The sequence below is a fragment of the Ammodytes marinus genome (genome assembly GCF_949987685.1).
Source record: "Ammodytes marinus genome assembly, chromosome: 1".
Classification (NCBI taxonomy): Eukaryota; Metazoa; Chordata; class Actinopteri; order Uranoscopiformes; family Ammodytidae; genus Ammodytes; species Ammodytes marinus.
In genome coordinates this window covers 27342426-27368058 of record NC_137230.1, presented here as the reverse complement: position 1 = coordinate 27368058, position 25633 = coordinate 27342426, and the positions used below count along the sequence as shown (strand labels likewise).

Genomic DNA, 25633 nt, shown 5'->3' with positions numbered 1-25633 from the left:
GCTTATCCACGCGGAAGTTTGTTTCGTTTTAGTTTGAAGCTGAAGTGCAGGTGCGAAGTAAACTAACTACCCGATCACATCGGCTTAAATGTGGATAGTGTTTTTTTTTCGGGGCGCTGTAAGCTAAAGCTGAACATGTCTCACATTAAAGAGTACGTGGACAAAGTGACACGTTTTTACGAACGGTACACCGAGTACGTGAGGAGAAATCCAGCTGCAACAGCACAGCTTGAGAGCACGGTGCGGACACTCTCCTACCTGATCGCAGGTCAGTGACTGCACGCTTTGGCCCATACGAATCAATAATACAGGGTGAAATGTAAAGTTTGAAAATCTTAACTCCAAGTTCTCCCTGCAGTTAACTCCATTGCACTTTGTTCCAGAGCAGAGATGAAGTTATTCTAACATAGACAAACATGACAAAGAGCTACTGATGCTGCACAGAATGACACTGTTTTGGTTGTTTTCAGCACATAATGCAATATCACGACTCTTACTTTGCAGGAAGATTCGCAGATTCCAGTGAAATATCTGAACTAGGTAAGTGAAACTCAAGGGCCAATGCTGATGCTGCTCGTCGTTTTCTTTTCTTTTCTTGACTTCACACAGTATAGTTAGATTATAACTCCAATACATGTATTGTCTTATTTCAGATGTATGAGGGTTTGTTAGCTTATATGTGAATAATATTAGGCAGAAGTGCAGGAATACCAAACAGATGTTAAAGGCAGTACATCTCGTCATTACATGATTTGGCCACCAGATGGCCCTTTCTACTCTATTTTCCTTCTGTAAAAATATTACAAACTGGTTAAAAAACAATAACAAATCTCTAAAGGATATAAATCCAAGGGTTTTCTTAATGTTAGATGTTTGATTTAAGGAAAAAATACAATGAATAAAAAGTTAAACAAAAAAAGCCTTAATTGGAATTCAAATGTCTTACATCAATCTTTCAAAAGGCTTAACATGCCAAGATTTTATGATTATTGTTTTTCGGAAGTTGCTAAAAAATATAAAAACTACTTTATAATTCACAAATGACTGTCTTCATACATCACGCAAATGAGCGTGGCATGATCTGATACGGCAACAATACGTCTTTATTATTATTTTTTGTGGGCAAGTTGACCCTAACTCAAAGTAATTTTAATTCAATTTTGATCATTGTAAAATGTGTCTTTAAATAAACTATCACCGACATTAAAAAGTTTTAAATCTGGAACCCTGGCTGAAACTAATAGTTTCAATAAATTAATGGTCATCTATTTTGATAATCGAACATAATTATTTCAAATTAATTATCAAGAAAAAATAACAGCATTCATTATAAAGATTGATCATTAAATATAAATTATATTTGGGGTTTGGGCTGATAATCAGGCTAAACAAGCACATTTTTTAGATATTTCCTGTGAACGAGAGATGAAAAATGATCAATAATGAATACATTGTGGCTGTGTGTCTTCTTCAGTGTATTCTGCCTCCAATCTCCTGGTGCTGTTCAATGACAGTATTCTGCGCAAAGGACTGAGATGTGCTTTCCCTGTGGTGAGCATAATTTTTTTGTCTTGGCTTTGATTATATAAATGTCTGTTTCAGTCTCTACTATATGAGAAGCAGGAGAGAGATGATGATAGATTGACTAATGCTAAAGTTTTAATCTATCTATCTATCTATCTATCTATCTATCTATCTATCTATCTATCTATCTATCTATCTATCTATCTATCTATCTATCTATCTATCTATCTATCTATCTATCTATCTATCTATCTATCTATCTATCTAATTTTTAAACAAATGTAACCTGAAAAATTATGAAAAAATACTGCTAGAACCTGCAGACTGAAATCTTCATCAATACAAGAAGATTGCTTCTTGATTTCATAGCTGCCCTGGTTTAGAGAACAGGTCAGCCAACATGCACAAGGCAAAGAGATTTCTTCCTTGGAATATGCTATTATCACTTTTGAATACTTACAAGGTCCTAGGACATCTGTGTTCTGCGAGTTTGTCTTTTAGAGAGGGAGTATTGTGGGAGGGAGGGGAGGATGCAATGTTATTTTTTTTAGTTTTCTTTATATGTGGATTTGAACTGTTGAACGCGTAGAGGCGTGTTTTCTCTGTCGCTCAACAAATGTCCCTGTCTGTTTGTTTGGTGCGTTCAGTCCCTCTCTCAGCAGAGGCTCCAGACCTGGCTGTCTGTGTTGGAGTATGTGGAGGTTTTCCTGGAGATGGGAGCCTGCAAACTGTGGGGTGAAGTCGGACGCTGGCTGGTCATAGCACTCATTCAGATTTTTAAGTAAGGCTTTGTCCTCTTTTATCCTGAAAGAGGATCATTTATTTTTCCATTATTAAAAATTAAAAGCAAAAACACAAATGCAAAATTGGAAAAATTCAACAGATTTTTTTTTTTAAATTTTGAAACCATCTGATAAGAATTGTTAGAATCCGGAACTCGACTTTTTGTCTTTCTCAATTTTACTTTATTTGAAAGTGCCAATTAATACACTAAATGGCCAAAAGTATGTGAACAAATAGTTTTGTGTAGGTGTTGGCCCCTTGAAAAGTGAAGGAGATCTTAATGCTACAGCACAGAAATATATTTGGGATAATAGTGTGCAATAGTTTCTCCACTTAATCCTTCAACATGTCATGCCATTTGGTGTGGAAGAACATGCCTGGCCTGGCCTGCACAGAGCCCCTCAAACCAACCCAACACCAGATCTTGTTACCTACATCACTGTTGGACCTCACAGATGTCTCTGTGGCTGAATGGAAGGAAATCCCTGCAGCCAGGTTTAAAATTCTAATAAAAGGACTTAAGAGGGCACTGTCGTAGCAACAGATTGATGGTTTCAGATTGTTCAACTACCTCAAATGAGTGGAATGTTGAGTGTCTCCATACTTTTGGCCGTGTGCTTTATAAGCATTTACAATGCCTAGTCCACAAAAGAGAGTACCTGTTCATAATGGTATTGGTACATTTCTCATGTTCGTGCCATTTGTTTCACGTTGCAGAATAAAATGTTTAATAGAAACTTCACATGTGGATAGCTTACGATTATCTAACATTATTCTCATGTTGATCTCCAGGTCAATTTTTCGCGCCGTGCTTCTTCTGTGGTACAAATCCGGCATCCAGACCTCACCTCCCATAATCCCCCTCGACAGAGGTGCGGACTTTGTCAGTGAAGGTCAGTGATTCTCCTTCGACTGTAACACTTTTCTTCGAAGGACAGCAACGCATGTTTATTCTGGATTTTATAAGAGAAAGAACAAGTTTACTTTTTTTCTAAGTAAAGGAAGTAACATAAGGATCGTATACTTCCTGACTTTGTGATTACCCACTTTTTCATTCCCTGCTCATCACCAAACAGCAGACAGAAGAAGTTAGAAACTAGCTAGTAAACAAAGTGGAGCATTTGGCAGCTATAGAATGATATATTAACCCAGGGGTTGGGGGAGGCTGAAACAGAGGTAAAAAAAGAATAAATATCTGACTTACTGTATACTCTTCAGGTGGACATTAACACAGCCCCAATTAATTATGTATGTTGCCCTGTGGATGTGGAAATACCATAGGCAAAGGTCTGCTTAGACGTTCACAATTTCAATCCTCTAAGGTTATACGTCAACATTGTGTTGACACCTATGTGACTACAAGAGGCAAAATAAATTAAATAATTATGCTTTAAAATACACAAGCTAATGCTATTTGCATATTTGCATTGAATATAATAATACTGATGTTTGTATAAGGCTTATTGCAGTGTTCCCTTCCTCTGCTCCACAGATGACGGCAGCATTGAGCAGCAAGACGCCACCTGCTTTGTGGGCCAGAGATCAGGACGAGCCATCAGGCCACTGGGCAACGGTGAGTCTAGTTAGAACAGTTTTTTTTTTCTAATTGCTATGGGAAATTTAAATGTAATATAATTTAAAGTTTCACAGGACCAACAAATTAGAGTAATTTGAGCATCTGAAGCATCTGTGTGGTGAATATCCGGTTTCCTTCTTAACAAAAGCCTGCTACCAGAAACCTTCAAATATGTGTACTCGCGTGCGGCCAGGTGGCACGGATGCTGCCTATGTGTATGCTGTTGTGAACTCAACACTCAGGTTTCATGTTCACTTGTCAATCCATAAAGAACAAATTGCTCTTCCTGCCTGTGTCTTGGATCCCTTTCTTAAAGTTAATTCTCTTCTTTTTCACAGTCTCTTTATAACCACCAAACATCATCTTTTACACCTTTTAACAAATAAAATCCACTACGATCACACCGGGTAGAAACCTGCTGCTCTGCTGCTTTTTAAGTTGAAAGAATGTTTATCTTTTTGACCGATAACTGACATATTTTTAGTCCACTGCCTGAGGCAAAATGTCACGTCACTGTTAGGGGTTAGGCCTTTTAAAACCTCATATGTCTGTGCAACGATAAGAGCTAAGCAGTTTTCTTTAATTGAAAGTTAATGACAGTGGCCATTTATTTAGGTGAAGCTAATTTAAATAAAGCTGGAGGATTTACTGACTTTTCCCTGTCCCTGTGTTAACCCCTTCTTCGTCCCTGTGATGTTTCAGCTCCCTCCCTGCAGTCCCGGCTGTGGGGAACACCGAGTCAGACAAAACGGAGGAACAGCTTTAATGGGGAACCAACACACCTGAGGCTTCAGGAGACCATCGCTGAGTCTGTGTACATCGGACGTCCACTTGTGCACTGTATCCTTCACCTCATTGTCACTCCAATATTAAACAAATGTTGTGGACATGTTCCACAGCTAACAATTAAAACTGCTGTAACCATATCCAATTTGAAACACTTGTCCTTTGAAAAATGGCTTAGATTTATAAAAGCAGTCTTGTCATATTATACACTTGTTTTTATGTAACAAACCAGAACATGGAGACAAGGAAGAGCACTGTGAAGTGTTTTAAGAGGTAGAAAATATAGTTATTTGTTTGCATCCAATTTAGTATGTTGCGTTTTTATCAAGCACTTATTAGATCTCGCCTTTTTAAATGATAACTTGTACTATTTTACAGTTGTTGTGCTTGTTACTGAATAGTTATAAATACATATAGATAGTTTATTCTTATTAATAATGTTAAAATTGCTGAATGGCACAGATTGAGGATGTTGAAGTTCTCATGCATTATTGTGTAGACTTATAAATGGTAAAACTATTGCAAGCAGGAGCTGTGTGTTCTGCTGAAAAGGACTGATGTGTTTAAACCTGTAGCCAAAAACTAATTTAATTAAGCAAAATGAAGGAACAAAATGAAGCAAATGAAGTGTTAAGAAAAATGTAAGACCCCAATATTTTAAATCTAAACTTTACAACTCATAATCTGCAGTGAGGAAACCTCTGTTTTAAAGACGTGTGAATAAAAGAAGAATTATAATTATTTATTTTTAATCGTAGTTTGTCTTACTGGAAACAGATTGTCCTTAACGCAAACCTCCCTGGCTGCAGTACTATGCCTTGGGCTCTGTGGAAAACAGTCATGGAAACCGTGGCTCATCTCTGGAGTCCTTGAACTTTCCAGGTATCCAACCTTATCCTTTGTAATATTCGTTCACATTCGTCAAATTTTAGATGATCGATCATTTTAAATGCCACAGAACAATATAATTTATTATGTTCATTATTTTGCGAATAAATCTTTTTGTTTTCCTTGGAAGGAAAATTTCTCCGCAGCATCCAAAGGATTTCTTCTATTAATATGTTTTACACCTTTTTCAATATGCTGTAGCCTAAACTGAGGAATATGCGATTGATCTCAATCCAAAATGTATGCTGAATCATTTGTTTGGCAGATTTTTAGAATGAGTGAGTGAATATGTCCTCATGATCTGCTATTCATTTGGACAAAAAGTGTTTTTTTTTACAACAAGCATTCTCCAGAGTCGCTGGATACCCCTTTAATTGCACATGTTTAAATATTTGATTTTGATCAAAGTAAAATCAATTTTAAAGTAGTTATTTAATTATTATTTTTTTTTTTTAAATTAACAGTTAGATTAATGCACATGTATACAGGCCACTCTGTACACAGGAATGTTTCCCCACAGATGATTTACAATTTTAAAGAAAATTAAACGAAAGGACACAGAGTACACAAACACTTTATTTTGTTATGTTAGTACGTACGTACGTCATGTAAATGCATAGGTGTCTCTTCACAAAAATACAATATGACAAGTCATTTCAGTTATTTTTCCTTCTCCCTCTAGTTTTGCTGTGCTCAATGATGCAAAGTTTAAAAATCGATGGGAGAGGGCCGAGATGAGGAGGAGAACCTTTCTTTTGCTGTACTACCTTCTTCGTTCTCCCTTCTATGATAAATACTCTGAGTAAGTATTTTAGGAAGTCTGGTCAGTGTTGTTGTATGTTGTAAAAGGAAATAATCTTATTTAAGAGCAGGGATGCAACCAAAAAAACCTTTTTATTAAAGGTGAATCAGTTAATTTTTTTATGTTTATGAGTCCTTTTTTAATTAATATGTCAGAAAAATACCCATAGTAATTTCCGACAGCGTTAGATTACGTCTTGAGTTTTCTTGTTTTGTTTAATTAACAGTTCAAAATCACAAAGATGTTTAATTTACAATGATACATAATAGAAATAAGCATCAAATCAAATCCTACCATTTCCTAAGCAGGAACCAGAGTGGCTTAAAAAAACTAAAACATTTATTTGATCATAATTGACAACGATACATTTTCTGTCGACCCACCTATCAATGTATCATTTCAGCCGTGTATAAAACCCACCAGTGTGAGAGAATGAATGCATTTTTAAATATTTGTAAAATAACAGAAAAGGGACAACTGTTAAGTAGCTGTGTTTTAACTTTATCTGCAGAGAGAAGATTCTCTTCCTGCTCAGACTGCTGGCTGATCACGTTCCAGGGATCGGCCTCGTGGCACGTAAGTACTGCAGTCACCTCTGCTCTGTGATGCTGACTTCTTCATGTGGCCTTTTTTTAAGTCCCAGAAGGTATAATAAACCAAGTTTGGTTATTGTTTAAGATGAGTTTAACCTCTGAAAACTTTCATGCTAGATAACGGATACAGAAATGGTCTCAACAATCTTTTGTAAAAGTCCTAAATTTCCTAGTTACTTTTTAAATGATTTCCTAAGACGTTTCCAGGAAAGCATTAATTAAATTATTACATTCATCCATTACTGGAAAAAGGTCTGTAGTGGTGTTTTGACAACCCTACACATTCAATGGATAAGATTGTCTCTCTGGAGCGGCCAGTTTGCATGAAAATTGGATGTTGATCCGTATTAATAAAATAAATGGTGTTTGTTGATCTCGTCTGTTCAGGCCCTCTGATGGATTACCTCCCCACCTGGCAGAAAATCTACTTCTACAACTGGGGATAGAACCTGCTGGATGTACTCGCATCTTTTGAAGTTTGCAGGATTCAACACCGTACAATGGCAAGAAAGGAACTGTCAGGTCCAGGGAAAAAGAGACTTGCCACGATTTCCCCTCCACAAAACCTGATCAAATGACGTGGAAATAATTACCACTTAATCCTAGCTGGGAGGACCTCCTTAGCCACAAAATTTCTTGACAAGACTAATATTATTTGACCAAAGGTTCTATGTCCGTGTTTCCCACAATACAGAACGCTGGTATAACTAATACTAAGACAATGTTTTGCATCCGAGGCATGTTGGAGGCAGGGTTGCCGCGGATCTTGAAAAGCATTAAAAGTCATTAAATTTAAGTTTCAATATTCAAGGCCTTAAATGTCTTAAAAAGTCTGGAATTATTGGGTGGGCGGCATTAAATTTACTCGGGGGCAGAATTAATGAGCTTGCCTTATTTGTTTCATTCTAGTTTTATAGTTTAATTGTTAGATTTATGTTTTTATTTTATCGGTGTTTTATATACAAAGATATCCGGCAAGTCCGACGCCTACGCTAGAGGCAGTACGGCCGTGTGAGGCTGAGTACCGCATTTAAAACGTAGAAGAAGAATGTGTGTTCCCTGCTTTCTAATTTGAAGTCGGCCGCGGTAGAGCAAAAAAGGAGAGAACGACCCAGCGAAATGCATGCGCAGCTATTATAAATTCAGTGAGAGGTGGAGGGAGGACGACTGGCTGGCTTTTTTCACCCCGCGACCGCGACCACACACTGCCGCTGCTTGTAGGTGCGCAACCACCCGTCCGCTGATGATATAGGTAGGCTACTGTCGCAAATCACACAACACGTTGATTGTGTTTAGTGAACAATGTTTATGTGTCTATATTTATAAATAGCTGCTCATCAGACGTTCATTCAGCTCATTCAGGTCGCGTTGACTTGGCGTGAGCTCATGGAGTGAGACGCGGGTCTCTTTCTGTCACTTTCTTTCTCTCCACTCTGCACTCCCTTTCTGACAGCTATAAAAACTATTGCCGATCCTCCCATCAATCGCAGATAGTAGCCTACGTTTCCTTTGCCAATCGGTACAACTCGGTTTATTAACCTGAACGCCTGCAACAATACTGTATGAAGAAAAAATTACTTTGCGCAAATTACCGCAGGTCTCGTGAGCATGGATGTAAATCTACAGTGGGCCAACATACGATTTTGAAATTGCAAAAACCTCCCTTGACCTGTGGAACCAATTTTTAAATAGTTTCTGCCATAAGTTCTGAAAAATAAAGTTAATGGACTAAGTTTGTTATTTATTGAATAAGGAATTAAAATATGAAGAACATTCGGATTATTCTTCTCCCAAAAATATCCCATTTTTAATTTAGCCTAATTAAAATATTGTATGCTGCACCTAACACATATTTTCTAAATTTATTAAACTGTTCTTGTTACTCGATTAATCAGTAAATGTAAACCAATTGATACAGTTCTGTAATTGGTTAAAAAGGTGGTAATGATGGGTTTTCAGGTTGCCTTTACAGTGATCTCTTACACTGTGTGTGCAAATTTTTTAGGCAAGTTGTATTTTTGAGGATTAATTTTATTATTGAACAACTACAGTGCTCTCGGTCAATCCAAAATGTTAATGAACCTAAACCTGAATGTTTACGAAAGTAAAGGTGAGATTTTGTCTTTCTTACGAGAATATATATATGTTTTGCTATTATTAGGTAACTATTAGTGTGCAGAATTATTCTGCAACTAAATAAAAAAACTAAAATTTTCCCATCTCACTTGTTTATTTTCATCTGTTACAGTGAGAATAATAAAACAACTCAACATTTACAAATAAAAATGTCCGACATGTCAAAAAAAAAAATCAGTGACCAATATAATATAGCCTCCCTTCTTTTCAATAACTGTCACAAGCCTTCCATTCATGGAGTCTGTCAGTTTCTTGATCTGTTGACGATCAACTTTTTGTGCAGCAGCAACCACAGCCTCCCAGACACTGTTCCGAGAGGTGTACTGATTTCCTTCACTGTAAATATCCCGTTTAAGCAGGGCCCACAGGTTCTCAATAGGGTTTAGGTCAGGAGAGGAAGGGGGTCATGTCATTATTTTTTCATCCTTAAGGCCTTTACTGGCTAGCCATGCAGTTGAGTACTTCGATGCATGTGATGGAGCATTGTCCTGCATAAAAATCATGGTCTTCTTGAAAGATGCAGACCTTTTACTGTACCACTGAAGAAAGTATCTTCTAGAAACTGGCAGTAGGTTTGGGAGTTGATTTTGAGGCCATCTTCAACCCGAAAAGGTCCAACTAGCTCATCTTTAAAGATACTAATAGTTCCCTCAAAAGATCAGCTAGTTGGACCTTTTTGTTTTTTATTTTCTGTAATTAGACAGCAGTTGTTAGCTAAAGTGCATTGAATATTTGGTAGTCAGATTTAATGTAACCCTTTACGGAGTATAGTGTAGTTTGTCGATTTCTGTTACCGCGGTATTGGTATTATTTTTCCATTTTAGAGGTCTTAAAAAGGTCTTAAATGTCTTTAAATTTGAACCTTAAAAATTGGCAGATACCATGGTTGGAGGACTTGTTCATGATTTATTACACCGTCCGATTTTATCTTTTTAATTCTCGTCAAAGTGCACAGCGCATTTCTGTCGAGATTCAGAAGTTTGCTGCAGGGGAAAATCTTTCAAGATGGCGTGACACTTGTCAGCAATGACAGAATCACATAAAAGTTGAGTGCCTCAGCTCTTTGTCACCGCCAGCAATCATTCAATTCACAAAGGATATAATCTTAGAGAATTTTCCTGCTGAGCTTCTTTACCATTCCAGTTAAAGATCAAAGCTAATCATGAAGGCTGTGAAACGGCAAAAACAGGTTTAAGTCTGGGGGTGTGTGCTCTGCAGTCAATGACGAGGACACAAGGTTTTTCAACCTTTATTAACATACTGAATACGTTTATTTTTTGTAGCCTACAAATAAATAGCTCAATGTTTGATCCTTTCAGTCTACGTCTGTTGTTTTTTTGGGGTAGTTAATCATGGGTATGGACATACAGGCATGGCCAAGATAGTAAAATGACACTCTGATCTATTAAAGAAAATTACAAACTGCTTTCCAGACCTCTCATATACTCTCATGAAAGTCCTTTCAATAATTTGTTGAACATCAAGACTGCTGGGAACATACAGGTGAAGGAACTGTGGGTCTCACATGAGAAGCATCGCAATCAGGAAAACTGGAATGAGACAGTGTGATACATGTACTCTGTCACACCACATTTGTTGGATTTTATCACAGAGGTTCATACTTGTCAGATTTAGTTGTATTCACTTGCATGCTACCTGGCCTAAGGGAAATATTAAAAGGGTTCCTTTTGCCAAAGACAAATCATTTAGTCATTTTAGGCACAACCATAGTGATGTTTGAATGTCAGAAATATATTTCAATACAACAAACTGAACTGATAAAAATGTAAACTAAAGATGTTAGCCTTCCAAAAGAAATGGTTAAATGGCTAAGAGAAAAAAAAGGCAAGAAAGCAAAAAAAATTAAATCTGTGTACGTCAAGGCAGACTGCAAATTCAAACAGCAACACAATAAAAGGTGTGCTTAAAGTGTGACGTCTTTGACAGTTCTACAATGGAGCTGCATAGTCAAAACAGTATCTTTGCTTTCTGAGCTGGGACTTAACATTTTCTTTCTGATGTCTGTACAAACCTGACACATCCTTTAAACATTTTTTTACAGCTAATGTTTGGGTTAAGTCCACCGTTAAAACGTTAATTTAAAATCTCCAATTCCCCAGCACTGTGTCTATGTTTTTTTGGAACACATGACCGGGCCAAAATTATTTGTCTCTGCGGCTGTGTGCTCCCTGGATTAACCTATCTTTAAAAATACAGATAATAAATAACCATAGCAGCTAGGACATCAAATGTTTGATGTCCCAATGTTTGAGAATATATTCCTTCATCCAGACAGAAAATGCTTAATTCTAAGCTCACAAATCGTCTGAACAGTTGGCTGTAAGAGCTTTGTGAGAGTGAAAGAAAAAGCATGTGGACAAAAACAGTGAGTCAAACACTGAATGCAAACTAGTAGATGACTTGTTCAAATTACTGCTGAACGTTGAAAATACATACTGCACCTTTTTTTAATATCACGATAAAACAACAAACAAAAAGACATTAGTATGAAGTATTTGATAATCAAAAACACTCTGATTTTTTTTTTATATATATAGGAAAAAAATATAGTAGAATTAATTAACATCATTTTGAAAACTAAGACCAAAAAAAATTTACAGAAAAATTACAGCATAACTGGTGGTTTAGAAAAGATCACATCCTTTGACAGTTTCCTTTATGAAAATAAAGATTCGGCAAATGAGAATGAGAGAAGAAAATACTGTCTTCCTCCTCTAAAAATGTCTCTAGAAGAGGACGAGCTAGAAGGATGATTTCATATTCCCCATGCAATCCTTTCTGCGTCCCGTCTCTCTCTCTCTCTCCCTACTCCGGCCAAATGCACATGTCAGTCAGGAGGCTGGTGGGCTCTTCACACAGGCGTTAGTTAGTATGTCTTCCCACAGGTTGGTGCTCGTCTCTCCATGCTGCTCAGTAGGAGCCGTAGCGATCCTGAGATAGCATAAAAAATCGTAAGGAAGACAAGCAAGCATCAATTGTAGAGGATAATTAGGTTAGTCAGATTTGGAATCATTTCCCCAGTTACTATAATGCAAAACAACGTAGCTGAAAGATGACGTTGATTCTGTCGGATGTCTCACCTGGAGATTATTCATGACACCGTTGGCGAGGACAGCCATCTTGCCGGCTACGGTCTTCACTCCTTGTTTGAATTGTGCAATGTCCGGGCCGGCGGGAAGCACGCCGTCATAGCCTGCTGCCCTACCTGAGAGGAAAATAAATAGAACTTCTTCAGCATTTACTGCCAATCATTTTTAAATGAATGCCATAGATTAGTTTTTTTCTTTCTTTTAAGCACATAGTGAATAAGGGAAATGCTGTGCCATAGACTCACTAGAGCATTCACTGCTGAAAATACTCCCCAACAAATGCACTTTTTCTTACAGTTTGTTTGATAAAAAGTTTTAAAAACTAAAGTGAGCAGCGAAGATGTGTAAATAGGAACCAATGGGCTTCAGTACTACAGAGACCGACATTAACTTCTGTGGTCTTTTCAAGAAAATCTTTTGACACAATTAAAAACAGGATAATGGCAGCACATCCACAAATAAATGGGTCTTACCTTTGTCACTGCCATCCCCAAACAGGTCTGCTGAACTGATGGAGGTGCTTCCAGACATGTTATCCAGTTTTGTCTTTGCATCATACTGAGAGAAGAAGAAACAATAGTCAACACCTGGGTAATAACAATACACAGTTTTACAAATAAACATAAATGAAGCACTCTGACCTTTTTTGAGGATGTATTGTTATAAATACATTGCTGAGTAGAATTGAATATGAAATTTGAATGTAAACTTGAATATTACTGGTAGTGTTTTGTTAACCGATATGAAGATGAGGTTTCTCACATCTGCACTGGTCTCCCGACCAAAAAACATGTCCGAAGAGATCGCCTTTGCATTTGAAAACTTCTGTCTGGCCTCACTCGACTCCGACACTGGAGCCGATACCTCAGCTTTCCTTCTGCTGGGAAGTCTGGATAAAACATAAGACCAGGCATCAGAGCTGCACCCAGTCCAGTAAACACAAGTGGTTGCTTTTTTTTGTGTTCATAAATAAAAGACAAAAAACATCTGTGTAGATACCTCTCTCCAATTGGCTGAATGCTAGAGATAGTGACCTCCTCTTTGGGGTCCTCTTTCTCCAGAGCCCAGGAGGTGGTAAAAGAGGCGGTGCCGCCATCAGTATCCCACCGAGATCCAAAACTGTCACCCACTGTAAACGGGTTGTCCTTATATCTAAAACACCAAACACAATGGATCAATAATGGCCTGGGGCATCCTTTCAAAAGGTCTAAAATCTAACAGTGAAGCAGGTGAGAGCAGGTTTAAACTGAAATGGATAACTACGCTGGTTTAATTTGAGCGGTGTCATACGTACTTTGGGGGTCCAGATGTGAAACCGGGCTCATCGAACATGTCCAGTTTGGAACGAGAGGAGGACTTGGCTCCCACCGGAGACTCTTGTTCAATGACCTGCATCTCTGACATCACCGAGTGAGACACAGCACTGAAACAGGAACACACACACACACACACACACACACACACACACACACACACACACACACACACACACACACACACACACACACACACACACACACACACACACACACACACACACACACACACACACACACACACACACACACACACACACACACACACACACACTAGAGATGAAACAGACCCTTTTGTTACGATTACATGTGCCATCATTCAAGCCTAAACCGCTTGGGTCCAAATGTGTTCTGTATTAAGAAAACAATTACTGTTTCTTTTTATCAAAGGTCGACAATCCCAATGTCTGACCTCAGGTTGAAAACAAAACAATGCCTGTGTAGTGGTTTTACCTCCTGTTGCCAAAGCCCATGCCCAGTCTCTCGGCCTGCTCTCTCTTTTTGCCCTGCATGTTCTGAAGCTTCTTCTCTTCCACTTTGCGGTCGATCTCCAGCTCTTTGTAAGCCAAACGCATTGAGGTCACACTGCAAAAGCCAGAGCGAGTGATGTCGGAGCACAGGTTGACAAACATGAATACGTTTTCAAAAGATTACACGTAACGGGGAATGGACTTTACAAGAAGCGATTTCTAAATGATACATCCACTCGTTTCAAATGAAATTGTAAAAACTGTATAGTTAAGAGAAATAAAGTTATATCTTTGGATTCCTTACATGGACTGCTCGGCTTGTTTTTTCTGCTCAACGGCTTGTTCCTCTCTCAGCTTCTCGGCAACTTGCGCCTGCTTCTCCACCTCTGAGAAACTCTTACTGCTCACCTTTTGGGCACCGAAAGCTTTCTTTGCACCGAGCTGCATCAGTGGGTCATGAAGTAGACAGATTAGTTCCAGGACAGATATTCAGGTTTCAAGTGCATCCTGGACATTGGGACGACAGCAACTTGTATCTATCTAAAGTCTTCTTTTCGGTATATTTTTCTTGTTTTTTTTAAAGATACATTTTTGGCATTTTTTGTTTAACTTTGACTTGGACAGACAGAGTTTGAAATGGGGCAAAGAGGGGAAGACATGCAGAGAACCGACCCGAGCCAGAATCGAACCCGGGTCTGCTGTGAGGCCTGAGCCTCTAGGGGGACGGTCTGGTGAAAATATGACTCACCCCTTTTTTGGCAGTCATGGGCTTCTTTTTTCCGATGATGGAAGGCCTAACATCTGCAACACAAGTGGCAATCAGTTTATTTTTTTAAAGACTTCATTTAGCCAAGTAGGCTAATTTAAGAATGACTTTTACATTGTAAATCTGAAATCAAAGCAAGAAAATCCACGCCAGCTCAGAAAAACAAGCCAATTTAGCTTTGTTTGGCTTTTATTGTTAATTAATTAATCAACGAAATGTAAGGCAGTGCACCAGAGCATTTAAATCTTTCCGTTTTACCTGCGTTTACAAAAACCCAACAGCAAGACGAAAACTCCTTCAGCTCATACCACTGATGTTAGTTGCTTTCAAAAGTGATTGCATATGAGAACATATAGGGGTTGAAACTACACTGTCTGACACTTTAGAAAAAGATTCCTCTTTCACAGACTATTGTGTTGGAAACTATCTATTATTAGAGTCTTTTGATGTCTTCAGTCACAAAGAAGTGACATTCCTCATTTTGACACAACAATGTCAACATGTCACCTCTGAATGGCCAGAGGCAAAAATACTTATCCACACACAGAATAGCTGCAGGTTTGCATGACACCTAGACAAAGACAATCTTTCAACACAATGCAGCAGCCTTGCTACATGTTTGCTGACTCAGAATACAAAGTTTTAACTTTTGAAAGAGCAACTTGTTTAACAGCAAGTGCTCACCTGAAGTAGCACCCACAACTACATCTTCTCCTCAGCGAGTTAGTTCCATTGCGTGATAAGCAGAGAAGAGACATTCGGAGGCGACTGGTGAGATGTCAAATCAAGCAACACACAACCATGCAAAATGAGCCATAAACCAAACCAGCCACTTGACAACAACAGCTGTGCTCCACACTAATCACCTTTGGGTGTCCGTCCTTCCTGTGATGACAAACGCATGGAATCCTCTACATGGCAAAACAAAACCAGCCACGACAATCATAATCCAAAACACAGAAGAAGCTGATTTTACATGAGAATAATGCTCTTGATCAACAAAGTTTGAGACCAAATGAGGCTACTTAATGAACTGCTGGTTTCATTTGTCCCACTGATACAGCTGCTGACGTGATAAGGCTTTTGTTAATAAATGAAATCAGGTGACTGAAAATAATTGGCTCAACATCTAAAAGAAAAAACACCACATTCCGCATTTCTAGCTTCTGAAATGTGTCCGTTTGGCTTTATTACTTTTAATTCAGAAAATAATTGGCAAATTTATCATAAGTAAAAAGAATCCCTTAACCTGAGCATTTTGGAAAGATACAGTAAAAGTTGTCCTTTTTATTCTATGGAAACACAAGTGATAATGTTTGCTGTCATCATAAAAACTCAGTGACTGTATAACATTTGTAATTGTTTGTATAAATATACACACACACACAAGAACAGAGATACAAAGCTGTGGAACAAGAATGAGGAAAGTATGTACGCTCGAATGAACACAAATGTCAAACATGCATAGGAAAATAACTGATGACAGTGCTGAAGTTACGAAAGAGGAGGGCAATGATTATGCCATTACACACAGTAGCTGAATGGAGCCAACAGACTCACCAATGGAGGCTTTGGGACACGTGCTCAGACCGTCGATGCTGGGTCCTTCCTCTGGATCTAGAGGAGCAAGTGAAACACATTTTAAGTAACACAACAAAATAGACCAGACTTATATTCCACTGCATGTTGAATAATCAAAAGTGAGTGTTATCACCGGCTGATAATTCGTTTTTATCAAATCTATTTGATACACCCTATTATATACAGCAGAATGGTCCTCATCTTAAGCCTACTCTGTGAAAGCCAATTAAAAACATGTAATAACTTCCAGTCCCTAGTTTGGGTCAAGCATTCAAAAAGAGAAGAAAAAAAGGCTGGATCTTGCATTGCCAACAATGCAACTAGAGCATTGTGTCAATGGAGCCTACCTGATTAGTAAACGTACTCATGTTTCAAGCTCACCATCCCCTTTCTTTGTGCTACCTGGCCAACATATTCCTGATAATTCCAGTCATGGCTTTAATGTGTAAAAACCGCCCTGTTAAAATGAGTATAATTAAAAGAAAACAATATATAGGTTTGTTTTACTAACGGTTGTCATCCTGGCCTTTGGCCGGTGTGTCAGTCAGCTGCGAGGAGAAAGCAGCTCCATTCTGTTCTGGCTCAGCGGGCGGTGCCATACACCAGTCATTAGAAGGCTAGAAACATAAAACAACAAAGAATATATAAAGCCTTTATTTTTTTTATTACTCAACACAAATTAGATCTTGAGTATTCAAACCAAAACATGTAACCATTAAATTGAAATACAGTAATGCCAACGATATGTTGTTAGTACAGGCTTACAGTCCTTTAAAATGTATTAACCCATTGATGACGGCTGCTGCGCGATGCCACATTGTATCTCCTGCCTGATGCTGCGTAGCGCAGCATTGTTACTTTATCTCATTTTCATGCTCATGCATTTCAGCTGTGCCGGCGATAGTGTATTACAGAACAGTTAGTGGCATTTGGAGCGCAGAATCTAGGCCTACTATAGACTACTGACGAAAATCACACAACACATTGCATCTATTTATTAACAATATTTAATAATTTAGGCTATATTTTGCTGCTCCAACTCAAATTCAGCCCAGCCAGGTGATGGTTAAGTTTCAGTTTTGTTGGTGGTATACAGCCGTTTGGACCAGCTGATCGGCTCCCAACAGCAAGAGTCAGTCTGCGTTCCAGTTGTACTGGGAAGTCGGATTTATGGTGCCATTGATAACTGAACTAAATGATAAAATAAAGCTCCTCCTTCCTATATCTGTCTATCTTTATCCCTCCACTGTACACTCAGTCACTACTATACATACTAAAAAGAAGCAGGATTATAACCTCATTTAGCACATTATTTTTAAATATTTTATATTATTTATTCTTTTTTTTTCTCCCCCATCTAAGTTTGAGGATTTTTAGAAAAATGTGTTGTTGTTTGTAAGCGCTAAGGGAGCATGTTTAAATAAAACCTGTGAACCTTAACTTTTAAATAGGGGTGTAACGGTACACGTATTTGTACCGTACCGTGACGGTACAGGCACGTATTTGGTGTTACAGAGGTGGACCGCGGTCCGTATGTGGCGTACATAGCGTTATGGCGAATGTACAGGCTTGTTTTGCGGTGTGGAACTTAAAACTTGTGGTCGGAGTTCCCCCCGGGCCATTTAGCCTGCGGCTCAGCTCGCACGTGCGCAGTAGCAGCCAGCGATAATGAGAGTCTATTATCTCCATGGTGAGCATGAGGGTCAGGCAGTGTTAGCAACTTAGCCGCTATATTCAGCGACTTTTCAGACCGCTCTGGCGACTCTTTTTTTTAAAAAGCCACCAGCGACCAATCTAGCTACTTTTTCTGGTGTTATTGGTGACTTTTGGAGACCCTGTGCTGTCGCTAAAGCATGTATCGCTCTTAACACTTCTAAACGAGCAGCGGCCAGCGGGTGCTCAACGGCCACTCCCCCCGGTCCCACAGCACTGACAGGCGGCCGAGTCCTCACGCAGCAGTCCCTCCCAGCTGCGGTCAGGGCAGGAGATACACACCTCTCCGCTCTAGTGTTCCGTTTGCATCACTATTAGCAGTAGCAGCGTCCCCCCTCTTTTACAGTGTCTGAGTAGTGCAAGTCAAAATGATACAGTGCTTTCGAACAGAGAGCGAACTGCATGGCGAAAGGCAACAGGAAACCGGAGCGCGCAGGCATCCCCCTGTCATTCAAATCCCGTTTGAGGGATAATTTCGGATTCCAGGTGAATTATGAAAACAGATAGACGTGTGGAACAATGTCGGCACACAGGTTATTGTTTCACCGCGATCGCTTATGTAGGAGGCAACACGTCGAACATGCATGAGCATTTGAAAAGGCACTATCAGGTGTTTGGCTACTCTCACCATTACTGTGAAGAAAGACGAGCTGGGCAAAACCCAGACATTATTTTCTTTTTTATACTGAATACAAACAAGCTGTCATTTAATTAATGCTGCAGTAGCACTTTTATTTGATAATTTTTATATTTATAAGAGCACTTTAGAGTTTAAGAGAGCTGCAGCAATATTTTATTTTTTTCAAAGAGACCCTTAAAGATGACATACCCTTTGTTTACACCAGCTTACAGAGCCTGCTGAGCATTAACACTATATTTTTTCATTGCAATTTTAGTTTATGCTGCACCTACACTAGTATTTAATAAGTATTTTATTTATTGGAGAATTGCAACAGTATTTTTATATTTGTTATGCATTTTATTTATATCAATCAATCAAACTTTATTTATATAGCACTTTTCATAGAATCAAATGTAACACAAAGTGCTTAATACAACTCCCCCCCCCATACCCCCCGCCCAGAGATATGCATACATGCAAAAACATTCCCCCTCCCACCCATCCATACCCCAAAATAAGAAATTCATTAAAAACAGGAAGGAAACTGCGCTGAGGAAACGCCATCATCAGAGAGAAAATACTAGAGACTGTAAAACTAAAACAATTCAAAATAAATAAATATTACTGTCAGCTAGTTACTGTCAGCTAAAGATGTTCATTCTCCGTTAACTATGAACCGTACCGTACTGTACCGTACCGTGACTTCAAAACCGAGGTACGTACCGAACCGTGACTTTTGTGTACCGTTACACCCCTACTTTTAAATGCATTTTATTTCATGTTTCTATGTGCTACACAGGCTTAGATATTAAGGTTTTGGTAGACTTGACAATTAGTACTATTTTTTCAGAAAACCCTCAGGCATTAAGGACATGCATCCTAGATTGCCATAGTCATCAATGGGATAAAAGTTTCATTATTCTAAGTTTAAGGAGCAACTTTTTTTTATATATTTGTCTTGTCCTTATTTTTATTATCTAAACTTTGCCACATTTTTATTTATGTATTTGTTGTCTTTAATGGTTTTTACACTTATTCATTTCCAGTGAAGTTTACAGTTACAAAAATTGCAGTAATATTTTCTATTTAATTTGCTCTCTTGACCAAAACCGTTAGAATATTAGACATCATATTATAAATGGATCCCTTTAAAATACATTTGTCTTTAGTATGTATTCAACTTAAAAATAAATAAATAGATATAACACATTCCTGGTTACGTACTTACGTTGCTAACATTTGTGCTCCACAGTCTTATTAATTAAACATGGCAGCGGACCGTGATTTTATAAAATACAAACCTGTGTAAGTTCTGCAAAAAAGTCAGTCTCTTTCTTCTCAGGAACTGCAGCAGTGCATCCGGCAGAAGACTCTATCCAGAGCTGCAACAAGGACAGGAATTGTTTGTTATACTCAAGGGACATTCCCACCTATTATATTCACAAAGTACATTTACAATTTGACATTTAGTTTTGCCTGTGTTGTGATAAGTACGCACCCTCTGGACTCTGAACTTAGTTTGCTTAACAGTAACACGGCACAGACCCTGATAATCACGTTACCACATTCTTAGCTAACATGTCAATGATCCACAGGACACCACTTCATTTTGCTTGTGTGATATATAAAAAAAAAAAAAAAAAAAAAAGGTATTCCGCCAAACACTTTAAACAATCAATCACTGTGTGTGTTTCTATACGTTTATTTACGGCTTTGGTGCTTTATTTGATAGGCACAGAGAGGATGATAGGGGAAGGGATGTGTGTGCAAAAAAAACACAAGCAACTTGGTATTCACACTGACTGCACGGAATGTTCCATGATTGAGCAGGGGGTAATTAAGTGAGTGTTCTTTTGTTGAAATTGGGAAGTGAAGTGGTTAACGTGACGTGTGTACGTCTGCAAGTTAAAAATAGGACACATTGCAATAATTTTAGGCAAACATCACTTAAGAATGTGTGAGAACCAAAGCTGTAAGTTTAGTTATTTTCAACATTTGGAATAATAAATATCAACAAAACCAGGGACACAGCCTAGCAGTCCACTGCTGGGTGCATCAATGCAGAAGCAAGGCCTTCACTAAAATAAAAAACTATCATGATGTAGGCTTCGAAATAAGACTAATTTCCAAAATGGTTTCCACTTGATCGATACTCACATCTGTGCCATATTTAGACAACGCAGCGTTTGCTTGCTGCCGAATCTTCTCTCTGTACATCTGGGCTGCACGACTATTATACTTGGCATTGGTGTCGTTTGTGGAGCAGCCATGCTGGCGGAAGAATGACGTCTTCAGGAGAAAAGAAAGAGGGTGTTGTTGCATCACATCAAAAAACACAGAAATCTAAACAAAACTACCTGATTACACCACATAGAACTTGTTATTATTACGCAAAAAAGTTCATTCATTTGAATTCAGGCCTAACCTCTGTTTACTGTTCAGTCGACGGTCTGACTTACCGCATTGGCATTGCCTCCCACCTGCATACATCTAAGCTGGAACCAGTTCCAGTTTGAGTCTAACTCAGTGGACCTGGAGTTAAAGAAAAAAATAATAATAATGAAAGTCATAGACTCTGGTATAAAAGCCACACTGGCCCATAGAGCGGATACATCGTTTAGTTTTTTAGATGGTTCGGATCGCATTCACCCATGCAAAACTCAAACAGACTATAACTAGTATAGAAAAGTAGGTAGTGGAGCATTTTCGCGTATGCTGTGACAAGGTGCACTAAATATCTTAATAACACGTGTATTAATTTAATGAAAGACATAATGCAAAAGACGATGAAAGCTAGCTTAAATACTACGCTTCCTGTGATTAGTGCGCACCAGAGTCTCGGACTGCGTTCAAACCAACCCAAAAGAACCGCATCAAGGGCTTAAATGCTCCAGGGTTCTTTTCAACCGTACTTAAAGCTGGTGTGAACACGCCCATAGCGTCTGTGAAGATTCTCAGTTATTCACTATCTGTGGTCAAAAAAAGACTAAACTGTTAGCCACCAAACACAATGGAACAACTAAAGTGGCACATGTTTTCCAGAGCGCTCAACTACTCACTTAAACTGTCAAAGAACTATGCACCATGATAATAAATGTTGCTGACATCTATAATTACTGTATTGATGTTAGATGTCAACCTATAGCTTACCTGATAAAGCTGAGGTGCACTCCCAGGGAGCGGTGGATGCCAGAGCAGTCAATGCATAAGAACACACCATATGGAATACTTGCCCAGCTTGGGTTTTTAGCTGCGCAGTCAAAGCATGCCTGTACAGAAACAACATGCACATGTCATGAATGTCTGCATCGAAATTGCACTGTCTTTTAGAAACACGCACACCATTATTTCTAATCGTCTGTTTAACAGCCTCCATGAAAATCATGTTGTTGTTAGCAGTTTAGTACATCTTGGTTACAGTAAAGGTATGCTAATGATGTAGCACAAATGTATCTGATTGATACCAACCTCCTTTGAAAACAAGTTCTCAAATCTTTACTCGGGTTGAAAAAGACTCATTTTATAGATCATGATCTTCCCCCTCATTTACTGACTTATTAAAGGTGATAAAATGGAGACAAAAATAAATAATGCATACCAGGTTGTCAACGAAACTTTGTTTCATTATATATATTATAACATTTTGATGAAGGTAACACATTACATACTGTTTTGCTATGAACTTTGTTTGACCTCACAAGAGAGGTACTGTGAATGTCCTTGCAGAAAGGAGTAGAGAGACTCCCACATTCCGTTCTCAGATAAGAATATCTGCGCAATTAAAACTCATCTAGCAAGAAACTCAATGACCCGGACACACAAACCTGGTGTTTTCGCACACACCTTCTTTACTGCATATACTCCTGCACAATTGTACAGTTCTTTGTCTCAATCATCTGTGCCACACTTGTGACGTATGTTGAATTGAACCCTTGTAGCTGTTTGCAAGTAAAAATTTCACCTGCTTTGAAGATGCCTGACTCAGATTCTCTTTATTGAAAACACTTGGGTTTTTTGATAAAATAATTCCTTTAACACAGGTTGACATACTCAAACAGCTTATTTGTACCTTTTGAACCAATTGTCCAAAACCCAAAGCTATTGGGTTTACTGTCATAAAATACTTTAAAACCAGAAAAAAGCAGGAACCATTCCATTTTTTAAAATGTTTCGCTTAAAAAAAAACCTTAATGCCCCAGGAAACGAACAAAGTCTTTGAGAATAAAAAGTAACATGTTTGCTTGATAAACATAACTGGTTTTGTTACTTTCGAGTCCATGTCAAATATATCTTCACACAATGGTTGTCCTTTCTGGATATACAGTACCAGTCAAACATTTGGACACAGTCTCATTAAATGGGTTTTTCTTTATTTGTTTCTTCCTTTACTTCTACCAATATTAATATTGAAGATATCCAAACTATGAAGGAACACATGGAATGATGTAGTAAACACAGTGTAAAACAAACCAGCATATTATCTTTTATATTTTTCAATGTTTCCACCTTTTGCTTTGATGACAGCTTTGCACACTCTTGGTATTCCCTCAAGCAGCTTCATGAGGTAGTCACCTGTATTGACTTTCAATTAAGACGGTTGCCTTGTCAAGAGTTTAATTCTAGAATTTCTTGCCTTCTTAATGTGTTTGAGAGCATCGGTCCAGAGGTAGGGTTGATACAAGGGTCTCTATGCAGTGAAAAGCCCTGTCCGACTACTGTTTTAATCCATATATGGCAAGAACCACTCATCTAAGTTAAAAGAAACAACAGTCCATCATTACTTTAAGACATTAGGGTCAGTCAATCTGTTACAAGAACTTTGAATGTGGGCCAATAAACACCAGGAATGGACATTAGTAGTGAGTACAAATTTGAGATTTTTGGATCCACCCACCATGTCTTTGAGACGCAGAAAAGGTGAGCGGATGGTTTCTGTATGGGTGGTTCCCACCGTGAAGCATGTTGGAGGTGGTGTGTGATGGTATATGGGGGTGCTTTGCTGGTGACAATGTTGGCGATTTACACAAAATTCAAGGTACACTTAACCAGCATGGCTAACACAGAATTCTGCAGCAACATGCCATCCCATCTGTTAGTTTAGCTTAGTGGCACCATCATTTGTTTTTCAACAGGACAATGACCCCACACACACCATCAGGCTATGTAAGGGCTATTTGACCAAGAAAGAGTAATGGAGTGCTTCGTCAGATGACCTAGCCTCCACAATCACCTGACTTAAACCCAATTGAGATGGTTTGGGATGAGGTGGACCGCTGAGTGAGGGCAAAGCAGCCCAAAAGTGCTCAGCACCTCTGGGAACTCCTTCAAGACTATTGGAAAACCATTTCAGGTGGCTACCTGATCAAGCTGATTGAGGGAATGCCAAAAGTATGCAAAGCTCTCATCAAAGCAAAAGCGATTTCGATTCTACTTTGAAGAATCGAAAATAAAAAAACATATTCTGGTTTATTAAAACTGTTTTTGATTACCAAGTAATCCATATGTGTTCCTTCATAGTGTGGATGTCTTCAATGTAGGGAAAAAAGGAAAAACCATTGAACAATGTTGTAACATCATAAAAACAAATACAATACAACGTTTGATCATGAAACAAATTGGCATACTAGGGGATAGAAGAACATAATGATTAAATGCTACTCTCCGTTATTGTAAATAAATGACTCTTTTACATCCAAGATCAGATTGTCCTTCTTTAGGGCTCCAAATACAGAATTTAAATAAAGAAAAAAAAGGTACCAGTGTGATTTACATTTTGCCAAACCATATACCCAGGCCTGGCAAGATGATGAGTACGGTATTAGAGCAGTGGGAAAAAAAACTAACATCCGCTATCTTGAAAACAGCATGGTTAAAAGAGTGAAAATCTAACCAAATCAAACGCAGTTCAGAACAAATTATATCAAACTGAAAATATGTTTCAGACAGCCTTAACAACAACAACAACCCTGCCAAATATCCTGTACTTGCTGTACATCGGGCACTGCTAGCATTAGCGACATATGGTACAACACTATCAAACATTAAGACTTCAAATGTGTAACGTCAATATGTTTACTAAACTGCACGCCCTCTGTTGATCTAGTTTATTCAAACCAGTCAAGTCTTCTTACATTTTCAAAGTTAAGTATAGATTAAGTGGCCAGTTTCCTCGACGTACACAAACCGTATACGTGGCCTTTATGTTGGACTTTACCGGCGGGCTAAATCCTATTAGCTTCCGTTAGCTGTCTCACTGTGTATCTCGGTGTATCTCGGCCTAGCTACGTGCTAGAAAACATTTAGCCGGTAGCTCACCGCTTCTGACCGGACAGATAAAGCCAGCCAACATAAGCCACATTCCCATGACGACACACGTAAAGCGGCGGAGTATTATTCTGTTACCTTGTTTGTCGGAATAGATCTTAATCTTTTGAAAATGGTAAGGATTTCAGTCTTATTTGGTTCCGTAGCCATCTTGCCACTGTTCCAATTTCCACTAGCTGACGTCAGTACGGGTCCTCGAGTGCAACAAATCTAGTAAAAGCTTTAAAAGTTCGTCGCTCTACGCCTACGTAAAACCCTACTATCTATGGGTAAAACCCGATGGTACTTCGATCTCAAAGTCGCACGATTACTGAAATCATGAATAATTTGCCATTTCTGTGTAAATTGTTTTCTCTATTTTCACTATTATTCAAATAGCCAACGCGTATTTGCTGACCCTGTCCTAGTGCTCAACCAATCAGCATTAAGCTCTTAATAGGCTCAATTAATACGCTTAGTGGTATCAGAGGGGCTACCCACCTAAGCAGTCATTAATTAGCTTACTATGAAAAGGATGCCCTCCTCAATTTTTTTTCTTCCAGAGCTCCACCTGCAACATCATCTCTCCCTTCACACTCTATTTAAACTAGTTTTCCCTAATGTGAAGTTGTAGCCACCACCAGGCAAATATAATTTCTCACCT

General features: G+C 38.5%; 2 protein-coding genes across 3 annotated transcripts; one reads left to right on the top strand and one right to left on the bottom strand.

Annotated features, from left to right (window-relative positions):
* Nucleotides 1-22: 22 nt before the first annotated feature.
* Nucleotides 23-10406, top strand: pex16 (peroxisomal biogenesis factor 16). The gene is made up of 12 exons (XM_080026904.1): nt 23-268; nt 505-540; nt 1475-1551; nt 2172-2305; nt 3100-3200; nt 3800-3880; nt 4586-4723; nt 5479-5551; nt 6240-6359; nt 6871-6935; nt 7340-7700; nt 9981-10406. The coding sequence occupies exons 1-11, from the start codon at nt 136-138 to the stop codon at nt 7396-7398; spliced, it is 1017 nt and encodes a 338-aa protein (XP_079883030.1). The 5' UTR covers nt 23-135; the 3' UTR covers nt 7399-7700; nt 9981-10406.
* Nucleotides 7700-25182, bottom strand: arfgap2 (ADP-ribosylation factor GTPase activating protein 2). 2 transcript variants are annotated; one of them, XM_080026882.1, is made up of 17 exons: nt 25069-25182; nt 21817-21935; nt 21126-21198; nt 20824-20955; nt 19968-20048; nt 16843-16948; nt 16311-16367; nt 15617-15661; nt 14733-14785; nt 14289-14425; nt 13968-14099; nt 13493-13621; nt 13198-13350; nt 12961-13087; nt 12672-12756; nt 12190-12314; nt 10543-12040 (listed from the first exon to the last, which is right to left on the bottom strand). In XM_080026882.1, exons 1-17 carry the CDS (start codon nt 25138-25140, stop codon nt 12020-12022), a joined length of 1647 nt encoding a protein of 548 aa, XP_079883008.1. In that variant the 5' UTR covers nt 25141-25182; the 3' UTR covers nt 10543-12019. The 2 variants fall into 2 exon arrangements, with proteins under 2 accessions (XP_079883009.1, XP_079883008.1); XM_080026883.1 differs by lacking the exon at nt 15617-15661 and having other exon boundaries at nt 7700-12040.
* Between the last annotated feature and the right edge of the window lie 451 nt (nt 25183-25633).

What these genes read in the sequence shown, in the direction of transcription:
- pex16 (XM_080026904.1), top strand. Translation starts at nt 136, where the DNA reads ATGTCTCACATTAAAGAGTACGTGGACAAAGTGACACGTTTTTACGAA. An exon ending in ACTCTCCTACCTGATCGCAG is followed by an intron (nt 269 to 504) that starts GTCAGTGACTGC and finishes CTTACTTTGCAG; the next exon opens with GAAGATTCGCAGATTCCAGT. An exon ending in TTCTATGATAAATACTCTGA is followed by an intron (nt 6,360 to 6,870) that starts GTAAGTATTTTA and finishes CTTTATCTGCAG; the next exon opens with AGAGAAGATTCTCTTCCTGC.
- arfgap2 (XM_080026882.1), bottom strand. Translation starts at nt 25,140, where the DNA reads ATGGCTACGGAACCAAATAAGACTGAAATCCTTACCATTTTCAAAAGA. An exon ending in GTGCACCTCAGCTTTATCAG is followed by an intron (nt 21,199 to 21,816) that starts GTAAGCTATAGG and finishes CTTTAACTCCAG; the next exon opens with GTCCACTGAGTTAGACTCAA. An exon ending in GTCGGGAGACCAGTGCAGAT is followed by an intron (nt 12,757 to 12,960) that starts GTGAGAAACCTC and finishes TTCTTCTCTCAG; the next exon opens with TATGATGCAAAGACAAAACT.